The sequence below is a fragment of the Gymnoscopelus microlampas genome (genome assembly GCF_963454915.1).
Source record: "Gymnoscopelus microlampas genome assembly, chromosome: 19".
Lineage (NCBI taxonomy): Eukaryota > Metazoa > Chordata > Actinopteri > Myctophiformes > Myctophidae > Gymnoscopelus > Gymnoscopelus microlampas.
In genome coordinates this window covers 16,911,319-16,934,024 of record NC_139956.1, presented here as the reverse complement: position 1 = coordinate 16,934,024, position 22,706 = coordinate 16,911,319, and the positions used below count along the sequence as shown (strand labels likewise).

The 22,706-nt window shown below is 42.8% G+C and overlaps 2 protein-coding genes across 2 annotated transcripts in view; one reads left to right on the top strand and one right to left on the bottom strand.

The window, feature by feature from the left end:
- Positions 1-19,654, bottom strand: part of LOC311035399 (endophilin-A1-like) — a gene marked incomplete at both ends in the record, with an annotated part of 43,192 nt that extends 23,538 nt beyond the window's left edge. Inside the window, one exon of the mRNA XM_084043573.1 lies at positions 19,610-19,654. Coding sequence (XP_083899699.1) covers positions 19,610-19,654 — 45 coding nt within the window. The remainder of the gene's footprint in view (positions 1-19,609) is intronic.
- Positions 19,655-21,794: 2,140 nt separating this feature from the next.
- LOC311034390 (oxidative stress-responsive serine-rich protein 1-like) lies at positions 21,795-22,706 on the top strand (the record flags this gene model as incomplete). The annotated part of the gene is made up of 1 exon (XM_084042271.1): positions 21,795-22,706. One exon carries the CDS (start codon positions 21,795-21,797, stop codon positions 22,704-22,706), a length of 912 nt encoding a protein of 303 aa, XP_083898397.1.

The window sequence follows — 22,706 nt, the reverse complement described above, 5'->3', positions numbered from 1 at the left end:
TAACTGTGAGAGACACTCTGCTTACATGTATCTGCTCCTTTAGAACTTACAGATAATAGACAGAGAGATAGATGGGAAGACAGACAGAAGGAAAGACAGACAGACGGAAAGACAAACAAAGTGGTGGGAGGATGATTGACAGATGATTGATGGAGTAATAACAACTAATAACATCAGAGACTAGAGAGAGACAGAGAGCGAGACAAAAAGAGAGAGAGAGAGTGAGAGTGAAGATTTTCATATGAACTGTACAACCCAAATACATGCGCACGCACGCACGCACGCACGCACGCACGCACGCACGCACGCACGCACGCACGCACGCACGCACGCACGCACGCACGCACGCACGCACGCACGCACGCACGCACACACACACACACACACACACACACACACACACACACACACACACGCACACACACACACACACACACAAACAACCCAAAAACAACCTGACACCAATAAATAAGATCTTCAAATGTACTACGCTGGCTCCATTGATCTAGGCCGGAACACAATCGATTGTTGAATGATTGATCATAAAAAAATAAATATGCTCTGAAAATGCATGCAGCCCACCCATCTGTTAAGTGGCCAGGTGGGTTGGCCGCAAACGCTTTCAAGATTTTCAACTGGGCCCTGATTCAGAAAAGGTTGGGAACCACTGAGATAGATAGATGGATAATTGGATTAGTATTAAATAAAGAGACACTGTATTTAGAGGGAGAGATTGATAGTAATGTATCAGTGTTAAGTAGCAATCCACATGAATAGATCTTCATAATGTAGCACACATAAACACACACACACTTGCATGCACAGAAACGCACACGCATGCACGCATACACTCGCATGTGTGTCCTCTCTGCTTGCCACGTGTGAATCCCTCAAGGACGATCAATTATTGAATGAACCAACCAGAGCCTGTGTGCATGCGCGTGCGTGTGTGCGCGCGTGTGTGTGTGTGTGTGTGTGTGTGTGTGTGTGTGTGTGTGTGTGCGTGCGTGACAGTATCACGCCTATTTTCTCCTGGCACGTGTGTAGTTGCCATGACAACCTGGCCTCCCCTAGATAGAGGCGTTTCGTCAGGAGAGAGAGAAAGAGAGAGAGAGAGGGAGATAAAGAGAGGGGGGAGAGAAAGAGAGGAGAGAGAGAGAGAGAGAGAGAGAGACAGAGAGAGAGAGAATTCCTTGCCTCTTCGTCCCCTTTAGCTTAGTTTCTCATTGATCGATCTATCTCTTCTCTGATCTTCCATTCCTCATCTCTCTCCATCGTTATCCTGAGATTATTTCATCTCCTCCTCCCTCTTCCTCTCTCTCTCTCCATCCATCCATCCATCCATCCATGTCTTCTCTCTCCTCTCTCTCCTCTTCCTCTAAACCTCACCCTCGTCTTCCCTCTCTCTGCCCCCCCCCTCATGTTTTATTCAGTCAGGTGACTGGGGTGTCTTATTTCCTGTTGGCAGCAGCCATCTTGGATGAGGGCATGGTGGTGACTATGCAAGAGAGAGAGAGAGTTCACATACACCTATGGACGCATGCGCACGCACGTCAAAAATATAATCGCTATTGTGTATACTTTATTATTATTATTTTTTTAACTTGTTTTCATTTTTCATTCACACACACACACACACGCACGCACGCACGCACGCACGCACGCGCGGAAAATGTCCTAAATGTAAAATATCTGGCCTGGGCCGCAGCGTGGCGGTCCAGCCCAGTCCAGGTACCCTAGGCTGCAATGCCAGCCTGACAGCGTGTCGCGGGTTCGAATCCCGTTCCTGATGTCCTTTGCTGTGTGTCACTCCCCATCTCTCTCCCCATTTCCTGTCAGCCGGTTGTCCTATCTATAAAGGCATAAAAGCCCCACCAAAAAAATATCTTAAATGTAAAAAATATATGAACATTAGCCAGTGAATTGTCAAAGCGTAGAATGTGGGCTCTCCCCCCAAAAAATGACAGATTGCTCTTAGCAGACATGACAATAGAAGTATCACTATACAGTGCATCATTGTTTGTGTGATGAATGTGTTTTCATCACTGCCCTGTGTGTAATCGATCTGCAGAAAAACAATTCCACCCTCAGCCAACTTCAAATGTTTCTGTGCGACTCTGAGGAAGTTCTATCACAAAGTTGTGTCCGTTTAAAGTTGTGATCCATAAATGAACACCTTGTATGTCCAAAACCGCTACTGTCCAGGAAATGGAACAAGAGCCTGTGTTCCAGTGGATCCAATGTAGTTATCATTTAGTCACACGCTTGTTAGTACTTTTCATCGGTTCAATATGCATAAAACCCACAGACACACTGATGTGCGAGCGTGCATGCGTGAGTGTGTGTGTGTGTGTGTGTGTGTGTGTGTGTGTGTGTGTGTGTGTGTGTGTGTGTGTGTGTGTGTGTGTGTGTGTGTGTGTGTGTGTGTGTGTGTGTGGAGGGATGGAGTAAAGAAGAGAGGGGCAGTGATTGAGAGAGAGAGAGAGGGAGAGAGAGAGAGAGAGAGAGAGAGAGGAAGGATGTGGGCGTGTTTAAAATCTATTTTAAATTAAAATTCCCTCACTTTGTCTGTCTCTCCTGTCGTCCTCTACTTTCTCCTTTCATCTTATCTCATCCTCTTCCCTCCTTCCTCTCCTCTGTTCCTCATCTCCTCATGTTCTTTTTACTTACATCTCTCTTCCTTGACCTCTCTCTCTCTCTCTCTCTCTCTCTCTCTCTCTCTCTCTCTCTCTCTCTCTCTCTCTCTCTCTCTCTCTCTCTCTCTCTCTCTCACACACACACACACACACACACACACACACACACACACACACACACACACACACACACACACACACACACACACACACACACACACACACACACACACACACACACACACCCACACCCACACCCCCACCCCCACACCCACACACACACACACACACACACACACCACACACACTCTGCTGTGATGTGTCCTAGTTTTCAGTCTCGGAGGTGAGTGATGATGTGCTGCTACCAACTACTCAGAAAACATACTGTCTCCCTCTCAGCCCTCCTACTGTCTGTCTGTCTCTCCTACACTGTCTACTCTAGTAGTACCTCTCAGCTTTCCTAGCGTCTGTCTCTCCTACACTGTCTACTTTAGTAGTACCTCTCAGCTTTCCTATTGTCTGTATTCCCTATCCTACACTGTCTCTCTCTCAGCCCTCCTACTGTCTGTCTCTGCAACACTGTCTACTCTAGTAGTACCTCTCAGCTTTCCTACTGTCTGTTTCTCCTACACTGTCTCTCTCCCAGCTTTCCTACTGTCTGTCTCTCCTACGTTGTCTCTCTCTCTCTCAGCTTTCTAACTGTCTGTCTCTCCTACACAGTCTCTCTCTCAGCTTTCCTACTGTCTCTCTCTCCTACACTGTCTCTCTCTCAGCTTTCCTACCGTCTGTCTCTCCTACACTGTCTCTCTCTCAGCTTTCCTACCGTCTGTCTCTCCTACACTGTCTGTCTCTCCTACACTGTCTCTCTCTCTCAGCTTTCCTACCGTCTGTCTCTCCTACACTGTCTGTCTCTTCTACACTGAGTCCCTCTCAGCTTGCCAACTTTCTGAACATTTTTGAAGAATCTTGAAAGTGTGAGAACTACTGATTTAGAAGGCATTTGTAGAATCGGCCTCATGGGTCATACATTGGTCATAGCATGCTTTGAGGTGCTTGAAGGTTTGCATGGTTCCTATACAGTACTTCTAAATGTTAAATGTCATTTACAATATACATGCAATTCAAGTGTGTAAGTGTGCAGTGCATGTGTCATACCGCACACTATGTATAGTAGCACAGTAACCATGACATAACACCACACACCATAACATAATCCCCCAAAGCATTCCCATAATCAAATAACAAGATAAACAACTCATTTCCTGTGTGCCTCCTAGCAAATATGCAAACATAGCCAGCTTCAGCGGACACGACGCCCCCAGGACAAGACGAGGGCAGAGAACATACCGTTCTATTTTACACCATTATCAATTATTTATTTATTTTTTACATTTTTGTAGCATTGAAATTTGTCTGGTTGGTTAATAACACATTCATCTATTCTATGGCGTGACAAACTGAGAACACATTAACAAATTATTACTGCTTTGCACTGCATCCACTTTAATAAAGAATAGCAGCATGAAAAAAATACTATAATGTATGTAGATCTGCTATTTAGCTATTTTTGAAATATTATGGAAGTAAAACTGTCAATTTTCGCTAATTTTACGCGTCACTCTTGTACAACAAAGTAGGGCATTCATTTATGAAAAATTACACATAAACATGTAAATATGGAGACATGAGGTTTCTGCCCAACAACAACATTATACTGTCTGCTACAAGGACAAGCTGAACCAATAGGCTGCAACATAAACAATAGCTATCAGGCCTATAGCGGAGCTGTCATATCATAATGTATTATATAAGCACTATAAGTGATGGTAAAATGTAAAGGTTAGATATAAACAACCATAATAATATACCATAATATAGTATAATGTGTTTTAATTCTTCTGCAATTGTAAAGGTCATATCCTTGCGAATGAGGACAGAACAAGAGGAGGAGAAAGAGGGAAGAAGGGATACTTTTCGATCCTTCCTTCCTGGGTCTTATTTCTTGATTTGTCTCTTCTCTCTTTCACATGGTCATCATGGTAAAGTGCATCTGTGACTATAAGCTCTCAACGAGTCGCAAGATTGGTGTGGAGGGAAACAATGAGGACCATGTACAGACCCTTGGAGCTCAACACGTTAAGTGGCTAAAAAGTTTAAAATGTAGTCTGATTATAAAATAAAGCAAACGAAACGAAACGTTGTCTCGCATAGAAAGACGATCAGAGATCTCTGCCTACTGGTATATCTGGTGACATATAATTGCAATGTAGCGGCTTAAAGGAGTAGTTCACCCAAAATTACTTATTTTCTATCAATTACACACCCCACAAAGCCTTGCATTCATGGAGATTTGTTTAGTTTTTGTTGCATTCCTAAGCCAATAATTTGATGACTGGTGGACCCTCCTGCTTAGTCCCCTATTGACCGATGACCCGGTCATCAAATTATTGGCTTAGGAATGCGACAAAAACACACCAATCCCCATGAATTCAAGGCTTCATAATAAGTATTTTTTGGGGTGAACTACTCCTTTAAACTGGATGGAAACACGTCAGTGATAAAACAAACACACAAACAAACAAACCAACTTGATGGCAGAACCGATGCATGGATATTGGGACAGTGATATATTTGCTTTTCAAACCAGTGGGCATATAGGTATTCTCCGCTGTTCCATGTCTATTTTATTGTTTTTTTAATTTATTTATTTATATAAATGTGCACATTGTTTGTGTTGTTCAGTTGTTGAACTAGGCTACCAAACAGAACCAATTCTTTACAGTATGTCCTACATACTGTCAGTCTAGAAGTGTGTGTGTGTGTGTGTGTGTGTGTGTGTGTGTGTGTGTGTGTGTGTGTGTGTGTGTGTGTGTGTGTGTGTGTGTGTGTGTGTGTGTGTGTGTGTGTGTGTGTGTGTGTGTGTGTGTGTGTGTGTGTGTGTGTGTGTGTGTGTGTGTGTGTGTGTGTGTAAGCGTGTCTGGCATGCTCATGAATAAACCATGCAGATAAACTGGATCACACCAAGCCTTGATGGCGAGAGAGAAAGAGTGAGAGAGAGAGACAGAGAGCGAGAGAAATTAGAGTTAGAAAGGCAGAAACATGGGAATATAGGTTGCTGTACATGAAATACATTGAATTAACATTTTAATTTACACTGAGGACAGACGGACACACGCACCTATGCACGCGTACACACACACACACACACACACACACACACACACACACACACACACACACACACACACACACACACACACACACACACACACACACCTCTGTTAATAAGCTATGAGACCACCATATTCTACTGGTTCCCCAGCAGTCGCCAGTGTGATTTAAATGAGTTCATCCATCTGTCTGTCTGTTTGCTTTTCTTCCCGTCTGTCTGCTTTTCTGTCTGTCTGCGTCTGTCTATAATCCAGCCAGCTGCACAGAATTTACCATTGCATCATTTATCAGACGCTCTCCTCCAGAGTGACTTACAAGATGCCAGATAGTAAACAGTAAACAACAAACAACAGGCTGAGTGCCTGTGTAATTACGATGCCACTAAAACAAGTTGTGCTACAAAGGAACGAGGAAGGTAAATGGTGCATTTATATGGAGCCTTTCAGTGCATTAACCCATTCAATCCGGGAACACATCTGTGTCATTTTAGATTTTAGCTATAACCATTATCTTATACTTTGGCTATTCAAAAATAGCAGATATACAAGCTCATAGCGCGGCACAGATTGCCGTGCTATGATCTTGTAGATCTGCTATTTTAGAAAAAAAAAAAGCAAATCTATGAATATATATATTTTTAAAGGGAAGATTTTTTGACTCAAATCTTTGCTTCTGGAGGGTTCTTGGAACCAAATATTTTTAGATGAGGGTCCGCGGTCAAATAATATAATAATATATATCATTTTGGGGATTCTTGACATGACGTTGGCGCTTTACAAATCTGTTTACATTCTCCGTGAATGAGACGAGTGTTATGTTTGGTCGAAAAAGATCGTTTCCGGGGGAAACACGTACAACGAAAGTCCTGCCCCTATAGACACTCTCTGCTTTAGGTCGTGATCAGGCTCTTCTCTTCACAGATGAGTGAGGCTGGGAACGAGCCTGCTCATCAGGAGCAGTTAGAGCAGTGGTTCTCAAACGTTTTTCCTGCCAAGGACCCCCAAATGATTACGTATTCGGCCCTATATTATTTGTATTTGACACTATATTCATTCTAATTCTAATTCTGCTGGGGACCCCCTGGAAGCTGGAGGTCCCCGGACCCCACTTTAAGAAGCACTGAGTTAAGAGGTTCTATAGCACTTTGACCCAGGAGGAGCGCCCGGGGATCCAACCTTACAGTTGCAAGATTGCTGTTCTAGGTTCTGGGCCACCACCGGCCCATAGCAGGTATAGACCAACTTTTTCTTGTTAAGGACCACCAAATTGATATGTATTTGGTGGACAGAAGAGAAGGTTTTATGTTAAAAATATGTCTAAATTATTCAACATTTTCCAAACTTTTCAGATATTTTTCAAATATTTCTGAAATTGGCAGATGCAGATTGGCACGTGCTGTGATTGGCCTATTATAGCGCCAGGAGGCTGATTTTTGCAAAACTAAAAAATATATCGTCGGTGTCCAGCCAGGACCAGCTAACTCCATATCAAAACATTTGAACCAATGAAAAGTATTAAAAAGCGCCTCTGACGAAAACTCCCAACTCCATTGGATCCTCAAACTGTCCGTCAAAAACAAACAACTCCCCCCTCTCCTCTACAGCGCTGCTTTTCAACAGCATGAGTAGAGCGCGTTGCGCAGTGAACGAGGAGGAGGATCACGTAAACAAGCTCCCCGTAGTCTGTTAAAACTATGCAGTGTACCTGTTTATCAAACTTAGCACTGACGCTAATGTTATGAAAACAAGTAATTATATTTCTAAAATCTATTAAGTGTTTAATGAGGAGAGCAATGTGACAAGAAGAAAGGCATTCATAGCATTTCTGTCGCGCTATTCTACTACCTCTTTGCAGAAGTTATGTAATATTTAAAGTCCTGTTTATTATTGTAGGCCTATATAATAAGTGGCATGAAGCATCAGGGCATTAATTCACACGTTGTTGTGATGCATTGTGAGCTTGGAGATCCATTGTTAGCTTTTGAGAATTTGTACCCTTCAGAAACCTCTCCCTTAGCAGCGAGTGGAGCTATTGTTGTTTGGACACCTAACTCCACTTCAGCTTGATTTCTGCTCGTCTGAAACTGCTAACTCCACTTGCGCTGGGTAAAGTGTTGATTTACCCGCGATTTTGTTAAAGTGTTGATAATATAATGACACATGCAAGTATCTGACAATATATAAAGTCACTATACCAACTTTGATGAGGCAGTGTTGCTTTGTTTTAAAAATATAAGGTTTTCTTCATTTCCTGAAAAACGTATATTTTGTTTTTGCGTTTCCTGAACAATGAGCGTTTTGGAGTTAGCAGTTTCTGGCTGGACAGCAGAGATATATTACGCCTACACATTTTGTCCAAACATCACGCATGTCTATTGTCATGTGATCAAAACGAACCTGTCAGATTTTTCAAATTTCATCCTGATTGGCAATAACTTCATCAACATTAACCCCTCAACTTCTACAGATTCCACTCACGTCTATAATGACTGAATTCCCAACATTGCTGGCCAAAAATGACCTGCTGTACCTGACCTGGCGGAGACCTGTGCACCAAGGAGCACTTTTTCTAGTTTATGTTTATTTGCTGTGTGTGAGGGTGTGTGTGTGCGTGCGTGCGTGTGCACGTGCATGCTTTTTGGGAAACACTTTTTGTCATAGGGCAATTTTCAAGCAGCACCCCCCTTTCCCCTGTGCGCTGATTGAAGTGAGTCGCTTCAGTGCTTGGCCTGCGGGTGTTACAAGTAAAAGCGTTCCTACAAAAAGTTGTTGTCATGACTACTCCTTCAGATCATAAACCCACCGCTCATGAATATATTCATATTGTCTTTCACGGCAACTTCCTTGCTGTCACTCTGTCATTTTCACTAACCAAGATTCAAGAGGGGTTTGTATCTGTCACTATAACAGCCAAACATTGTTTCATCATTATTACTTTATGCAAGACTGTGCTAACAACAGCAATACAGTACAACAAGATATACCATGCACTATACTAGGGTTGGGCAATTAACCGAAAATATATCAAAACTGATATTTAGAACCAATAACTAACTTAATCTTGCTCTTGTAGGTTAATCGAATAATCATAATCAAGGAGCAGGTTTTTTTTTCTTCTTCATTGTAACACGTTTTTTATAATGGACTAAATCTATTAGTCTGATTAAGCCCTTAACACTGTGTCTTTCTTTGTTTTACAATGGTGGTGTGCAAAAATAGCAAGAATAGCTGATCTACAAGCTCACAATGTGTCACATCGTGACACGTCTGTAATTCTGTGAGTGTTGTGCAAATTAAACCAAAAGCACCCTGATAGAGTTAGAATCTCGTTATCTTGATTGATCATAATTTGTCTAGTGTCCTAAACCTGCTTTAAATGTCAAATTAATATAATGGTGTCATATTGGCCTAAATTCTGTCATGTACTCTATTCTACTTCTCTCTGTGCAAGGCCACTGCCACTGGCTACAGGCTATCTATCAAGTTATGTCAACATGGGAATGTTTTGAGAACACTGTATCTCGGTGTTCTTCTCTGCGCTAACCATCTTTCAGCTCCACTGAAGTAACCACTGACCAGTGACCGGTCAGACCCGAGGTCAACGTGTTGTTTGAGACATCTGGACGCTGTTTGTTCAAAGATAAACTGTCACACCATCTTCATCATCTTCATCATCTACCATCATCATCCTCATCTGACGACGACGTAATCATCACTCTCATCCAATCCAAGAAGTCCACCTTCGCCCGGAAACTCATCTATGTCACATCCTATGATGTCATTGTTTATGTTACCTAACTGATAACGGGCCATGTAAAAGTCCAGTCTTGGCGTGCTATGTGAGAGAGAGACGACGACCGATGATGCGTTAACACCTGTTGATACTGTAACCTTCCATTCTCTCTCTGTCTGAATACAAGATATTTCACTACATCCAATGGCTGCCTGTGTTCTGAGTCTGGTTTTTCTTTGTCGCCTTTTATGGAAATGTCTGGTACTTATATATATATATATTTATGTGATGTCTCGCCATGCATGGATATATATACATATATGGGTGATAAGGAAAAACAGATCCATCACACCCTTATAAAGGTCTGTATCTCTGAGAGTGTAAAAATGAAACCGAATGGATGGACCATTACAGGTCTGTATCACTGAGAGTGCACAAATAGAATGTATACACTCTCAGAGTTATGGGGGTCCATGGCCTAATGCACCAAACTGGTGGGCCTTGAAATTAAAAGGTTTGAGAAGCACTGGTCTAAAACAGTGGTTCCAAAACTTTTTCTGCTGAGACCCAAAAGAGAAATTTGGTGTGTTGATGCACAATTGTAGGACACGAACAGAGAAAAAAAACGATAAGGCTGATGCAGCAGACTGCTACATCTCTGTGTCAACATGGACACAACTTATTTCATATGGGACTTCATAGATTTAATAATATCCTCAGCTTGCCGGGCGTTGCCGGGGTTATTGCGCTGATCCCTCACTCCCTCCCGCTCTCACTTTCACTGGTAAATTACTCCCTGTTTCCCTCTTCCTCTCTCTCCCCTATCTCCCTCTCTTTCCCCATCACCCTCTCTCTCTCTCCCCCATATCTCTCTCTCTCTGTGTGTGTATGTGTGTGTGTGTGTGTGTGTGTGTGTGTGTGTGTGTGTGTGTGTGTGTGTGTGTGTGTGTGTGTGTGTGTGTGTGTGTGTGTGTGTGTGTGTGTGTGTGTGTGTGTGTGTGTGTGTGTGTGTGTGTGTGTGTGTGTGTGTGTGTGTGTAAGCGTGTCTGGCATGCTCATGAATAAACCATGCAGATAAACTGGATCACACCAAGCCTTGATGGCGAGAGAGAAAGAGTGAGAGAGAGAGACAGAGAGCGAGAGAAATTAGAGTTAGAAAGGCAGAAACATGGGAATATAGGTTGCTGTACATGAAATACATTGAATTAACATTTTAATTTACACTGAGGACAGACGGACACACGCACCTATGCACGCGTACACACACACACACACACACACACACACACACACACACACACACACACACACACACACACACACACACACACACACACACACCTCTGTTAATAAGCTATGAGACCACCATATTCTACTGGTTCCCCAGCAGTCGCCAGTGTGATTTAAATGAGTTCATCCATCTGTCTGTCTGTTTGCTTTTCTTCCCGTCTGTCTGCTTTTCTGTCTGTCTGCGTCTGTCTATAATCCAGCCAGCTGCACAGAATTTACCATTGCATCATTTATCAGACGCTCTCCTCCAGAGTGACTTACAAGATGCCAGATAGTAAACAGTAAACAACAAACAACAGGCTGAGTGCCTGTGTAATTACGATGCCACTAAAACAAGTTGTGCTACAAAGGAACGAGGAAGGTAAATGGTGCATTTATATGGAGCCTTTCAGTGCATTAACCCAGGGGTTTTCAACTGATTTCGACCCAGGGACCACCATCCTGACTAAAAGCAACCTGGGGACCACCACTATTGTGCGTGGCGGGTCCATCATAGACCCACCCCACACAATAGTGGTGGGGGGTTCATGTACCACAGGGAGCTGGAGAAAATAGCTATAATATCTAATAAAATACAGCGATTTTGTTTGAATATGATGGAATATGATTAAGGATTACTGTGATTATGGTAAGCTCACATTTCATATTACACACACAATACAGTAAGAACTCCTGTAAGTTATTAAAAGTAAAAAAAAAAAAAAAGTTTTTAAAAAAGTTTTTTTTTTTTTTTTGGCCAGGGACCACCTGCAATACCTCCGCGGACCACCAGTGGTCCGCGGACCACCGGTTGAAAACCCCTGCATTAACCCATTCAATCCGGGAACACATCTGTGTCATTTTAGATTTTAGCTATAACCATTATCTTATACTTTGGCTATTCAAAAATAGCAGATATACAAGCTCATAGCGCGGCACAGATTGCCGTGCTATGATCTTGTAGATCTGCTATTTTAGAAAAAAAAAAAGCAAATCTATGAATATATATATTTTTAAAGGGAAGATTTTTTGACTCAAATCTTTGCTTCTGGAGGGTTCTTGGAACCAAATATTTTTAGATGAGGGTCCGCGGTCAAATAATATAATAATATATATCATTTTGGGGATTCTTGACATGACGTTGGCGCTTTACAAATCTGTTTACATTCTCCGTGAATGAGACGAGTGTTATGTTTGGTCGAAAAAGATCGTTTCCGGGGGAAACACGTACAACGAAAGTCCTGCCCCTATAGACACTCTCTGCTTTAGGTCGTGATCAGGCTCTTCTCTTCACAGATGAGTGAGGCTGGGAACGAGCCTGCTCATCAGGAGCAGTTAGAGCAGTGGTTCTCAAACGTTTTTCCTGCCAAGGACCCCCAAATGATTACGTATTCGGCCCTATATTATTTGTATTTGACACTATATTCATTCTAATTCTAATTCTGCTGGGGACCCCCTGGAAGCTGGAGGTCCCCGGACCCCACTTTAAGAAGCACTGAGTTAAGAGGTTCTATAGCACTTTGACCCAGGAGGAGCGCCCGGGGATCCAACCTTACAGTTGCAAGATTGCTGTTCTAGGTTCTGGGCCACCACCGGCCCATAGCAGGTATAGACCAACTTTTTCTTGTTAAGGACCACCAAATTGATATGTATTTGGTGGACAGAAGAGAAGGTTTTATGTTAAAAATATGTCTAAATTATTCAACATTTTCCAAACTTTTCAGATATTTTTCAAATATTTCTGAAATTGGCAGATGCAGATTGGCACGTGCTGTGATTGGCCTATTATAGCGCCAGGAGGCTGATTTTTGCAAAACTAAAAAATATATCGTCGGTGTCCAGCCAGGACCAGCTAACTCCATATCAAAACATTTGAACCAATGAAAAGTATTAAAAAGCGCCTCTGACGAAAACTCCCAACTCCATTGGATCCTCAAACTGTCCGTCAAAAACAAACAACTCCCCCCTCTCCTCTACAGCGCTGCTTTTCAACAGCATGAGTAGAGCGCGTTGCGCAGTGAACGAGGAGGAGGATCACGTAAACAAGCTCCCCGTAGTCTGTTAAAACTATGCAGTGTACCTGTTTATCAAACTTAGCACTGACGCTAATGTTATGAAAACAAGTAATTATATTTCTAAAATCTATTAAGTGTTTAATGAGGAGAGCAATGTGACAAGAAGAAAGGCATTCATAGCATTTCTGTCGCGCTATTCTACTACCTCTTTGCAGAAGTTATGTAATATTTAAAGTCCTGTTTATTATTGTAGGCCTATATAATAAGTGGCATGAAGCATCAGGGCATTAATTCACACGTTGTTGTGATGCATTGTGAGCTTGGAGATCCATTGTTAGCTTTTGAGAATTTGTACCCTTCAGAAACCTCTCCCTTAGCAGCGAGTGGAGCTATTGTTGTTTGGACACCTAACTCCACTTCAGCTTGATTTCTGCTCGTCTGAAACTGCTAACTCCACTTGCGCTGGGTAAAGTGTTGATTTACCCGCGATTTTGTTAAAGTGTTGATAATATAATGACACATGCAAGTATCTGACAATATATAAAGTCACTATACCAACTTTGATGAGGCAGTGTTGCTTTGTTTTAAAAATATAAGGTTTTCTTCATTTCCTGAAAAACGTATATTTTGTTTTTGCGTTTCCTGAACAATGAGCGTTTTGGAGTTAGCAGTTTCTGGCTGGACAGCAGAGATATATTACGCCTACACATTTTGTCCAAACATCACGCATGTCTATTGTCATGTGATCAAAACGAACCTGTCAGATTTTTCAAATTTCATCCTGATTGGCAATAACTTCATCAACATTAACCCCTCAACTTCTACAGATTCCACTCACGTCTATAATGACTGAATTCCCAACATTGCTGGCCAAAAATGACCTGCTGTACCTGACCTGGCGGAGACCTGTGCACCAAGGAGCACTTTTTCTAGTTTATGTTTATTTGCTGTGTGTGAGGGTGTGTGTGTGCGTGCGTGCGTGTGCACGTGCATGCTTTTTGGGAAACACTTTTTGTCATAGGGCAATTTTCAAGCAGCACCCCCCTTTCCCCTGTGCGCTGATTGAAGTGAGTCGCTTCAGTGCTTGGCCTGCGGGTGTTACAAGTAAAAGCGTTCCTACAAAAAGTTGTTGTCATGACTACTCCTTCAGATCATAAACCCACCGCTCATGAATATATTCATATTGTCTTTCACGGCAACTTCCTTGCTGTCACTCTGTCATTTTCACTAACCAAGATTCAAGAGGGGTTTGTATCTGTCACTATAACAGCCAAACATTGTTTCATCATTATTACTTTATGCAAGACTGTGCTAACAACAGCAATACAGTACAACAAGATATACCATGCACTATACTAGGGTTGGGCAATTAACCGAAAATATATCAAAACTGATATTTAGAACCAATAACTAACTTAATCTTGCTCTTGTAGGTTAATCGAATAATCATAATCAAGGAGCAGGTTTTTTTTTCTTCTTCATTGTAACACGTTTTTTATAATGGACTAAATCTATTAGTCTGATTAAGCCCTTAACACTGTGTCTTTCTTTGTTTTACAATGGTGGTGTGCAAAAATAGCAAGAATAGCTGATCTACAAGCTCACAATGTGTCACATCGTGACACGTCTGTAATTCTGTGAGTGTTGTGCAAATTAAACCAAAAGCACCCTGATAGAGTTAGAATCTCGTTATCTTGATTGATCATAATTTGTCTAGTGTCCTAAACCTGCTTTAAATGTCAAATTAATATAATGGTGTCATATTGGCCTAAATTCTGTCATGTACTCTATTCTACTTCTCTCTGTGCAAGGCCACTGCCACTGGCTACAGGCTATCTATCAAGTTATGTCAACATGGGAATGTTTTGAGAACACTGTATCTCGGTGTTCTTCTCTGCGCTAACCATCTTTCAGCTCCACTGAAGTAACCACTGACCAGTGACCGGTCAGACCCGAGGTCAACGTGTTGTTTGAGACATCTGGACGCTGTTTGTTCAAAGATAAACTGTCACACCATCTTCATCATCTTCATCATCTACCATCATCATCCTCATCTGACGACGACGTAATCATCACTCTCATCCAATCCAAGAAGTCCACCTTCGCCCGGAAACTCATCTATGTCACATCCTATGATGTCATTGTTTATGTTACCTAACTGATAACGGGCCATGTAAAAGTCCAGTCTTGGCGTGCTATGTGAGAGAGAGACGACGACCGATGATGCGTTAACACCTGTTGATACTGTAACCTTCCATTCTCTCTCTGTCTGAATACAAGATATTTCACTACATCCAATGGCTGCCTGTGTTCTGAGTCTGGTTTTTCTTTGTCGCCTTTTATGGAAATGTCTGGTACTTATATATATATATATTTATGTGATGTCTCGCCATGCATGGATATATATACATATATGGGTGATAAGGAAAAACAGATCCATCACACCCTTATAAAGGTCTGTATCTCTGAGAGTGTAAAAATGAAACCGAATGGATGGACCATTACAGGTCTGTATCACTGAGAGTGCACAAATAGAATGTATACACTCTCAGAGTTATGGGGGTCCATGGCCTAATGCACCAAACTGGTGGGCCTTGAAATTAAAAGGTTTGAGAAGCACTGGTCTAAAACAGTGGTTCCAAAACTTTTTCTGCTGAGACCCAAAAGAGAAATTTGGTGTGTTGATGCACAATTGTAGGACACGAACAGAGAAAAAAAACGATAAGGCTGATGCAGCAGACTGCTACATCTCTGTGTCAACATGGACACAACTTATTTCATATGGGACTTCATAGATTTAATAATATCCTCAGCTTGCCGGGCGTTGCCGGGGTTATTGCGCTGATCCCTCACTCCCTCCCGCTCTCACTTTCACTGGTAAATTACTCCCTGTTTCCCTCTTCCTCTCTCTCCCCTATCTCCCTCTCTTTCCCCATCACCCTCTCTCTCTCTCCCCCATATCTCTCTCTCTCTGTGTGTGTATGTGTGTGTGTGTGTGTGTGTGTGTGTGTGTGTGTGTGTGTGTGTGTGTGTGTGTGTGTGTGTGTGTGTGTGTGTGTGTGTGTGTGTGTGTGTGTGTGTGTGTGTGTGTGTGTGTGTGTGTGTGTGTGTGTGTGTGTCTCTCTCTCTCTCTCTCTCTCTCTCTCTCTCTCTCTCTCTCTCTCTCTCTCTCTCTCTCTCTCTCTCTCTCTCTGGGCACAATCAGGGAACACAGATCCCACAGACAACATAATCATAATAATAATCCTCCTATAATCGGACAAAGCTCTGAGGCTCTGTCCCCAAAAATCTCTCTGCCCAGTTCTCTTTATTATTATTATTATTATTATTATTATTGATGGTTGCTCATATACAAAAAGGAAGTTACAATCCATAGGTGAGAGAAAGCACTGCAGAATGCCCACAACACTCCAGATGAAACAAAAGACTCAAGGTGCACGGCTCAACAATATCACGCAAGTGAAATCCTCACATGACACGCTGAAGAAGGCTTGACGCCTACTGTTGTCCGTGCTGCATATATGAATTAAAAGTACCAGAAGGACTTTGGAGTGCTGGCTATTGCTTTATTTACTATGAATCTTTGTGAGCCGTGCAGCCACAAACTGCACCATATACACAGACTGAGAGTGCTCGCTGCTCGTTGTTATGTTCTACTGTTAAGGGATAAGTGTCTCTTGCTCAGGGATACTTTGACACAGACTGGACGCGCCAGGGGGGGGGGGGGGGGGGGGGAACTGCTGACCCTTTGATCACCAGACGGCCTTTCTAGCCCACTATAAGCCACCGTTCACATATAGATGAGTTTCAGATGACACGCTGTTACTCAGTGACACAATGAACTCCAGCAATGTTGTTAACCTGCTCTGTTGAGGTATTAAACATTGAAAATTCTCCAGTAAAGTAAAACATACTTCAGAATTGTTCTTAAAGGGGCATGAAAACCCAGGCTGATTTTGTCGTTTGTTTTCCAGTTCAGGTTAAAAATTACAGCAGATTAAACTAAAGACATGGCAGACTAGTAAGCAACACAGCTGCACCAAACAAATTAATAATTAGTGTGTTAGATTTTCATAGGTGTGTCCAGAGCCATGCAAGGACATGCCATTGTGCAAGCATGATAGACAGTATTGACACACCTAAAACCTAACACACCCATTATTAATTGTATTAGCTTCAGCTGTGTTGCTTAAATCACTGTGTAGGCTACTATAAGGTCAATGTGGTGCAGCCTACCATGTTTTTACCCTGCTGTTTTTTTTGTTATATTATAATATTTAATTTAAATCAATGTTTTGTTTTTTTGGTTCAAATAACAGAATTGCACCAAACTATGAGGGCAGTGTAAAAAAAAGAGTGCATAGCATATTCATTGATTAATTGTAATATGCTATAAATCAAAAGTTCAAAATAATATTGATATTGATTTGAAGTCATATCAACCAGCTCTGCTGTTCCCCATGCTGACAATGTGCAACAAAAACACATTTACCAGCGTCACATCCCACAAATCATTGGTCTTTTTCACACCCAAATACTCTCAGGACATCATTAACCACAGAGCCATCACTCACAATAGCAGATGACACTGATCACCTCCTCAATCATCACTTCACAACAATGCCATCTCATCTGGATTCAGATACACAACTTTGAGTTTGTTCCACTCTGCCACTGCAGCATCAAACTGACTGCCTCGCTGACATGTTGATGTGTGTTGTATTGGATGTATTTGTGGACATTCTATGTGTTGTGTTTACCTGTATGTTGTGTTGTAGGCCAGTGGTTCTCAACCTGTGGGTCGGGACCCCCAGGGGGGGTCACCAGATGACAGTGAAGTGAAAATGTAAGACCTTTTTAATAAGAAGGAGGGAAAAAAAGAAAGAAGGGGGGGGGGGGGGGGGGGGGACCATTACTGCATCAAACATAATCAACAAACTACACAACAAACTGGTCAAACATTGACCAAATTGTCAAATTGCCGTAGGCTACTGTTCCTTATGTGTTTCTATGCTGAACAGGCAAAACCAAATCCCTATGGGACAATAAAGACAATAAAGTCTCATCTAATCTGAGTGGACCAGGGGGTGAACACATTGTGTGTAGCATCAAAGCAGTAATTCTCAATGTTTTCCATTTCAAGGACCACCAGTTTTATATGCATCAGGCCACTGTCCCCCCAGTTGATAACATATTTGTTTTAAATGTCTGGGAGGGAGGGAGGAAGAGAGAGAGAGAGAGAGAGAGAGAGAGAGAGAGAGAGAGAGAGAGAGAGAGAGAGAGAGAGAGAGACACACACACACACACACACACACACACACACACACACACACACACACACACACACACACACACACACACACACACACACACACACACACACACACAGGGAGACAGAGATAGAGAGAGAGACATATTCTACCTTATTGTCTTATCATCATTTGTATTACATTGTATTATTCTATTCTATTCTATCCTCCTACACCATTCTAGTGTATTCCGTTCTGTTCTGGTCCATTCTACTCTACTCTATTTCTAAATTGGGAATGAGGCCAAAACAGAAACCATAAAAAGAATTTATGGTACGTCGTAAACTCTATCTCTTCCTGGGATCCCCACTCTCTTCCACTACAGATAGCAGAATGGAGGGATGCGGAGGAGAGAGAGAGAGGGAGAAAGGGGGTGGATGGATGATGGATGGAGGAAATCCCAGTTGCGTGTGAAGGCTTCCCCCTCTCTCTCTCTCTCTCTCACACTCTCTCTCCTCATGACAGAGGACCTCTGTACAACACACCTCACCACACATACCATCTGCTCAAAACTAATCACACATTTCACCATGAATTCAGCCAAAACTCACCAATTTTACCATCAATTCAACCCAAATCAACAATATCACTAGTCAATTCAACACAAATCACCAATTTCGCCAATCAAATTAACCCAAATCACCAGTTGGGTGATTTGTGGTTCAACTACTATTTCACCCTCAGGTCAATTCAAATCACCCAATTAGGATACGTTTCAATCAACATGAAGGCCCTTTTCCCTGCCTCGAAAAACATGCACACAAACAGATGTCTGCTATTCAGTAACCTTACTGTTATGCTACAGCAGAAAGGCTGATTTTGAAGGCAGTGTTAATTTTGACAGCAAATTCTGATTTAGTCTTAGTCTTTTGAATAACACACCATTTAGTTTTAGTCCTATTTTAGTCACCTGAAATTGTTTAGTCTAGTCGACAAAATATCAGAATTAACACTGGTTAAAGGTGAGAGTTGGTTACATAATGATGGAAATAATAGGCCCATACAATAGCATAACGTACAGTAATGTAGAGAGTGGAGGTATGGCTTGGCTCTGTATCCTCTCTCTCTGGTTGCATAATATCATCCCTGCATGGTGCTGATGGAAAGCATCATCAGGACCAGTATAGGCGGGAGGACACAATACGTCATACACACTGAATTATGTTCCCTTCTCTACGTTAAGATGTAAAGATGTATAAAACATAAACATGTCAACATCCGTTTCCTGGCCGTGATACATGGAAAAACACAAGAAAACACACACACACACACACACACACACACACACACACACACACACACACACACACACACACACACGCTTCACCCAGACGGTGTTCCGCAACAGCAGCATACATTAATAAGAGATATGCGGCTTCATTTACCATCAGTAGAAGTACACACCAATATCCGCCATTAATGCATTTTTCGTCGTTTACATGAGATATATAGAACAAATAACAGTCTCTCATCTTACCTGGGTAGCTTTGTGGAACTGCTTTTTCAACCCCGCGACGGACATCTCTGCGATCTTTTGTTTTTACACCAATAAACTCCACCTAGACTAAACAATAACACGATATCAATTAATTACAACACTGACTAGCGTTTGATAAACATATGCGGTTATACGTCCGTTTGTCTTTCCCTGCGGTTTGTCTCAGACTCAGTGGTTTGTGTGTGTATGTGTATGTTAGTGTGGTTGGATTGTGGATGGAATGGATGCAGCGGATAGGCTGCCTGCTGCCTGCCTGGGGATCTATTTTCAGAGAAGGGGGGGGCGGCGTCAGTGCTGGAACGTTGCCACGTTTCCTGTGACGTAATTACCCCCCTCACAGCGGGACGCGTCCACGGCGCGTGGTGCTGGAAACGGTCCCGTGAGTGATGCCTGCACGAGATCGATATATTATAACTTTATGCACGAGATGTACTGATACGGATAGATAGAGAGAGAGAGAGAGAGAGAGAGAGAGAGAGAGAGAGAGAGAGAGAGAGAGAGAGAGAGAGAGAGAGAGAGAGAGATAGATAGATAGATAGATAGATAGAGAGAGAGAGAGAGAGAGATAGATAGATAGATAGATAAATATATATGTATATATATATATAGAGAGAGAGAGAGAGAGAGGGAGGTTGGGTTTCAGGACCACGGACAGCGTGTAACAGGCTCACGGCTGACATTTTGCCTCTGGCTCCCCCATGTGGTAAAGTGAATTTACTACAGGAGACAGGAGTAGAATTTGGTCAGACATGTGGGAGACAGACAGTGGTTCTCAAACTTTTTAATTACGACAACAACCCCCAGTTTGATATGCATTAGTACATGGACCCCCATAACTCTGGGTGTGTACAAATGGTGCCTAATTATCTACTCATTTAGATGGGGCTGTAGGGACAGGAGGGACAGATGGAGGGGCGGTGTCATAGGGACAGGAGGGGCAGATGTCCTGTGCGTTAGCTGTTCTAAGTGTTCAGGAAGGGGTGAAAGATTTATCCTGGTAGAGGTGGAGATGCCATGCCAGTTACCATTTAAATGGTCCTTTTTATGTGGTACCCTTCTGTCCATTTGACATAGCCTACTGTCCTTTGCGGAAGACAAAACTTTTTTACTTTTTTTTAATCATAAAGTATGTTTTTTTTTTCAAGCTATTTATCCATTTATTAGTTTATTTGTATCAGGGACCATACATAATACATTAATCTCGAGCTAAGAGAAAATGTGTTTTATACCAGATTTAGCTACTATAGTTATGTGCTTTGTTTTGTTTTTGGGCGGTGCAACCGCCCCTATATGTGAGGTTTGGACATCGATCCAAATTGCACCCCCCCAACCCTGCGCTGTGATTGGCCACCAGTGTACCCCCCTAACCCTGCACCGTGATTGGCCACCATGACTCTATTCAGGACTGTGATTGGCTAGAAACGCATGACACATGTGCATAGCCCTATAAATAGGACTATGCACTTAAAAAAAAAAACTTCGCACTGGGTGTGATTTGTTTTTACTAGTCCAATGCCTTCTTAGCGATGCCAACCGCTCTACATTTTTTTTTTTTAAAGATATTTTTGGGGCTTTTTTGTTTGCCTTTATTGATAGATGACAGTAGACTGACAGGAAATGGGGAGAGATATTGGGGGGTGACACGCAGCAAAGGTCGTCGGGATCGGGAGTCAAACCCGCGACACGCTGTCAGGCTGGCATTGCAGCCTAGGGTGCCTGGACCGCCACGCTGCGGCCCAAGCCAACCGCTCTACATTTGACTATGTGTTTGTCTGTCCGTATGTTGGCTATGTATGTATGTATGTATGTATGTATGTATGTATGTGCGTGCGTATGTACAGTATGTATGAGCACGGCATAAACAACAACAACACAGGCATAATATAAGGGACAAGGACAGATATTTGCGACTTATAAGAGATTGTAACCTCTGCCTAACACAACATCTATCCACTTGAAGCCCAGCCTCCAGTGGATAGATGTTGTGTTAGGCAGAGGTTTGTGATGTCAGATGAGAGCTGTGATGTCATTACAGAGCTTGGTAAGACTATATAAGGAGTTCTAGCAGAATAGGGAAACATAATAGAAAACGGACAAGAGAAGAAAAAGTCATAGAGACAGATACACACAGATCACCATCTGGTCAGAGCAGCTTTCTCTCATTATGGATGCAGGAGAGAAGGACAGTGAAGAGGACACACTCCAGGCAACCTTTAAGAGGTTGAGGGTAGACGTTGAGAGCCTGCCTGCTGCTGTGAACGTGGCAGAGGGCATGGCATCCAGAGTGGTACCACGGGCTTGTCCCGATGCCATCAGAGCAAAGCCCAACAAACTGAGTCACCCCAAGGACGGCTGGCATGTCTGTACTAGAAAGCCATCATCATCATCACCCAGGGGAGCCTCCAGGAGCCAGATGAATAGCAGGACCAAGTTCCATATCCTTCATCCGCCCACATTCACTTACGGCAGCGTTACAGCAGCACACACACTATCGCCCTCTAACGGCTGCCTGAAACACCAGTGCCTTACCGATGGGCTCAATGCCACAGAGCTCATTGGCAGAAGAAACCCAGATGCTCACGAAGAGCTCGCCTCTTCTGGCAACATCCCATCTATGCCCAGAGTTTCTGCAGGGCATGAATCGAATATTGTGGTCTCTTCACCCCGAGAGATTGCAACAATTATCACCAGGGACATTGGGAGCACCGGGATATTGGGCCTGTCAACAGAGGTCTGCGGCCCAGAGAAAGGTGCCTGTGACGCGGTAGCATTGATGCCTCAGAGACCTGTGGCCACAGAGGCCTCTGACATCCAGGTCTACTCCTTCACGGAACTTCGCAACGTTATCTCAGAGTGCGAGAAAAGCTTCCCAGCGGCCTCCATGGAACGCAAGACAACGGGTTCCGCCCAGACTACTAACGGTAACACTTTGCCATCAGTCTCACCTCGTTCTTGCTCAGAGCAGGCACGGGCCTACCTCGATGACATCACGATAGAGGACCTTTCAGGCTACATGGAGCATTACCTCTACATCCCCAAGAAGATGTCACACATGGCTGAGATGATGTATACCTAA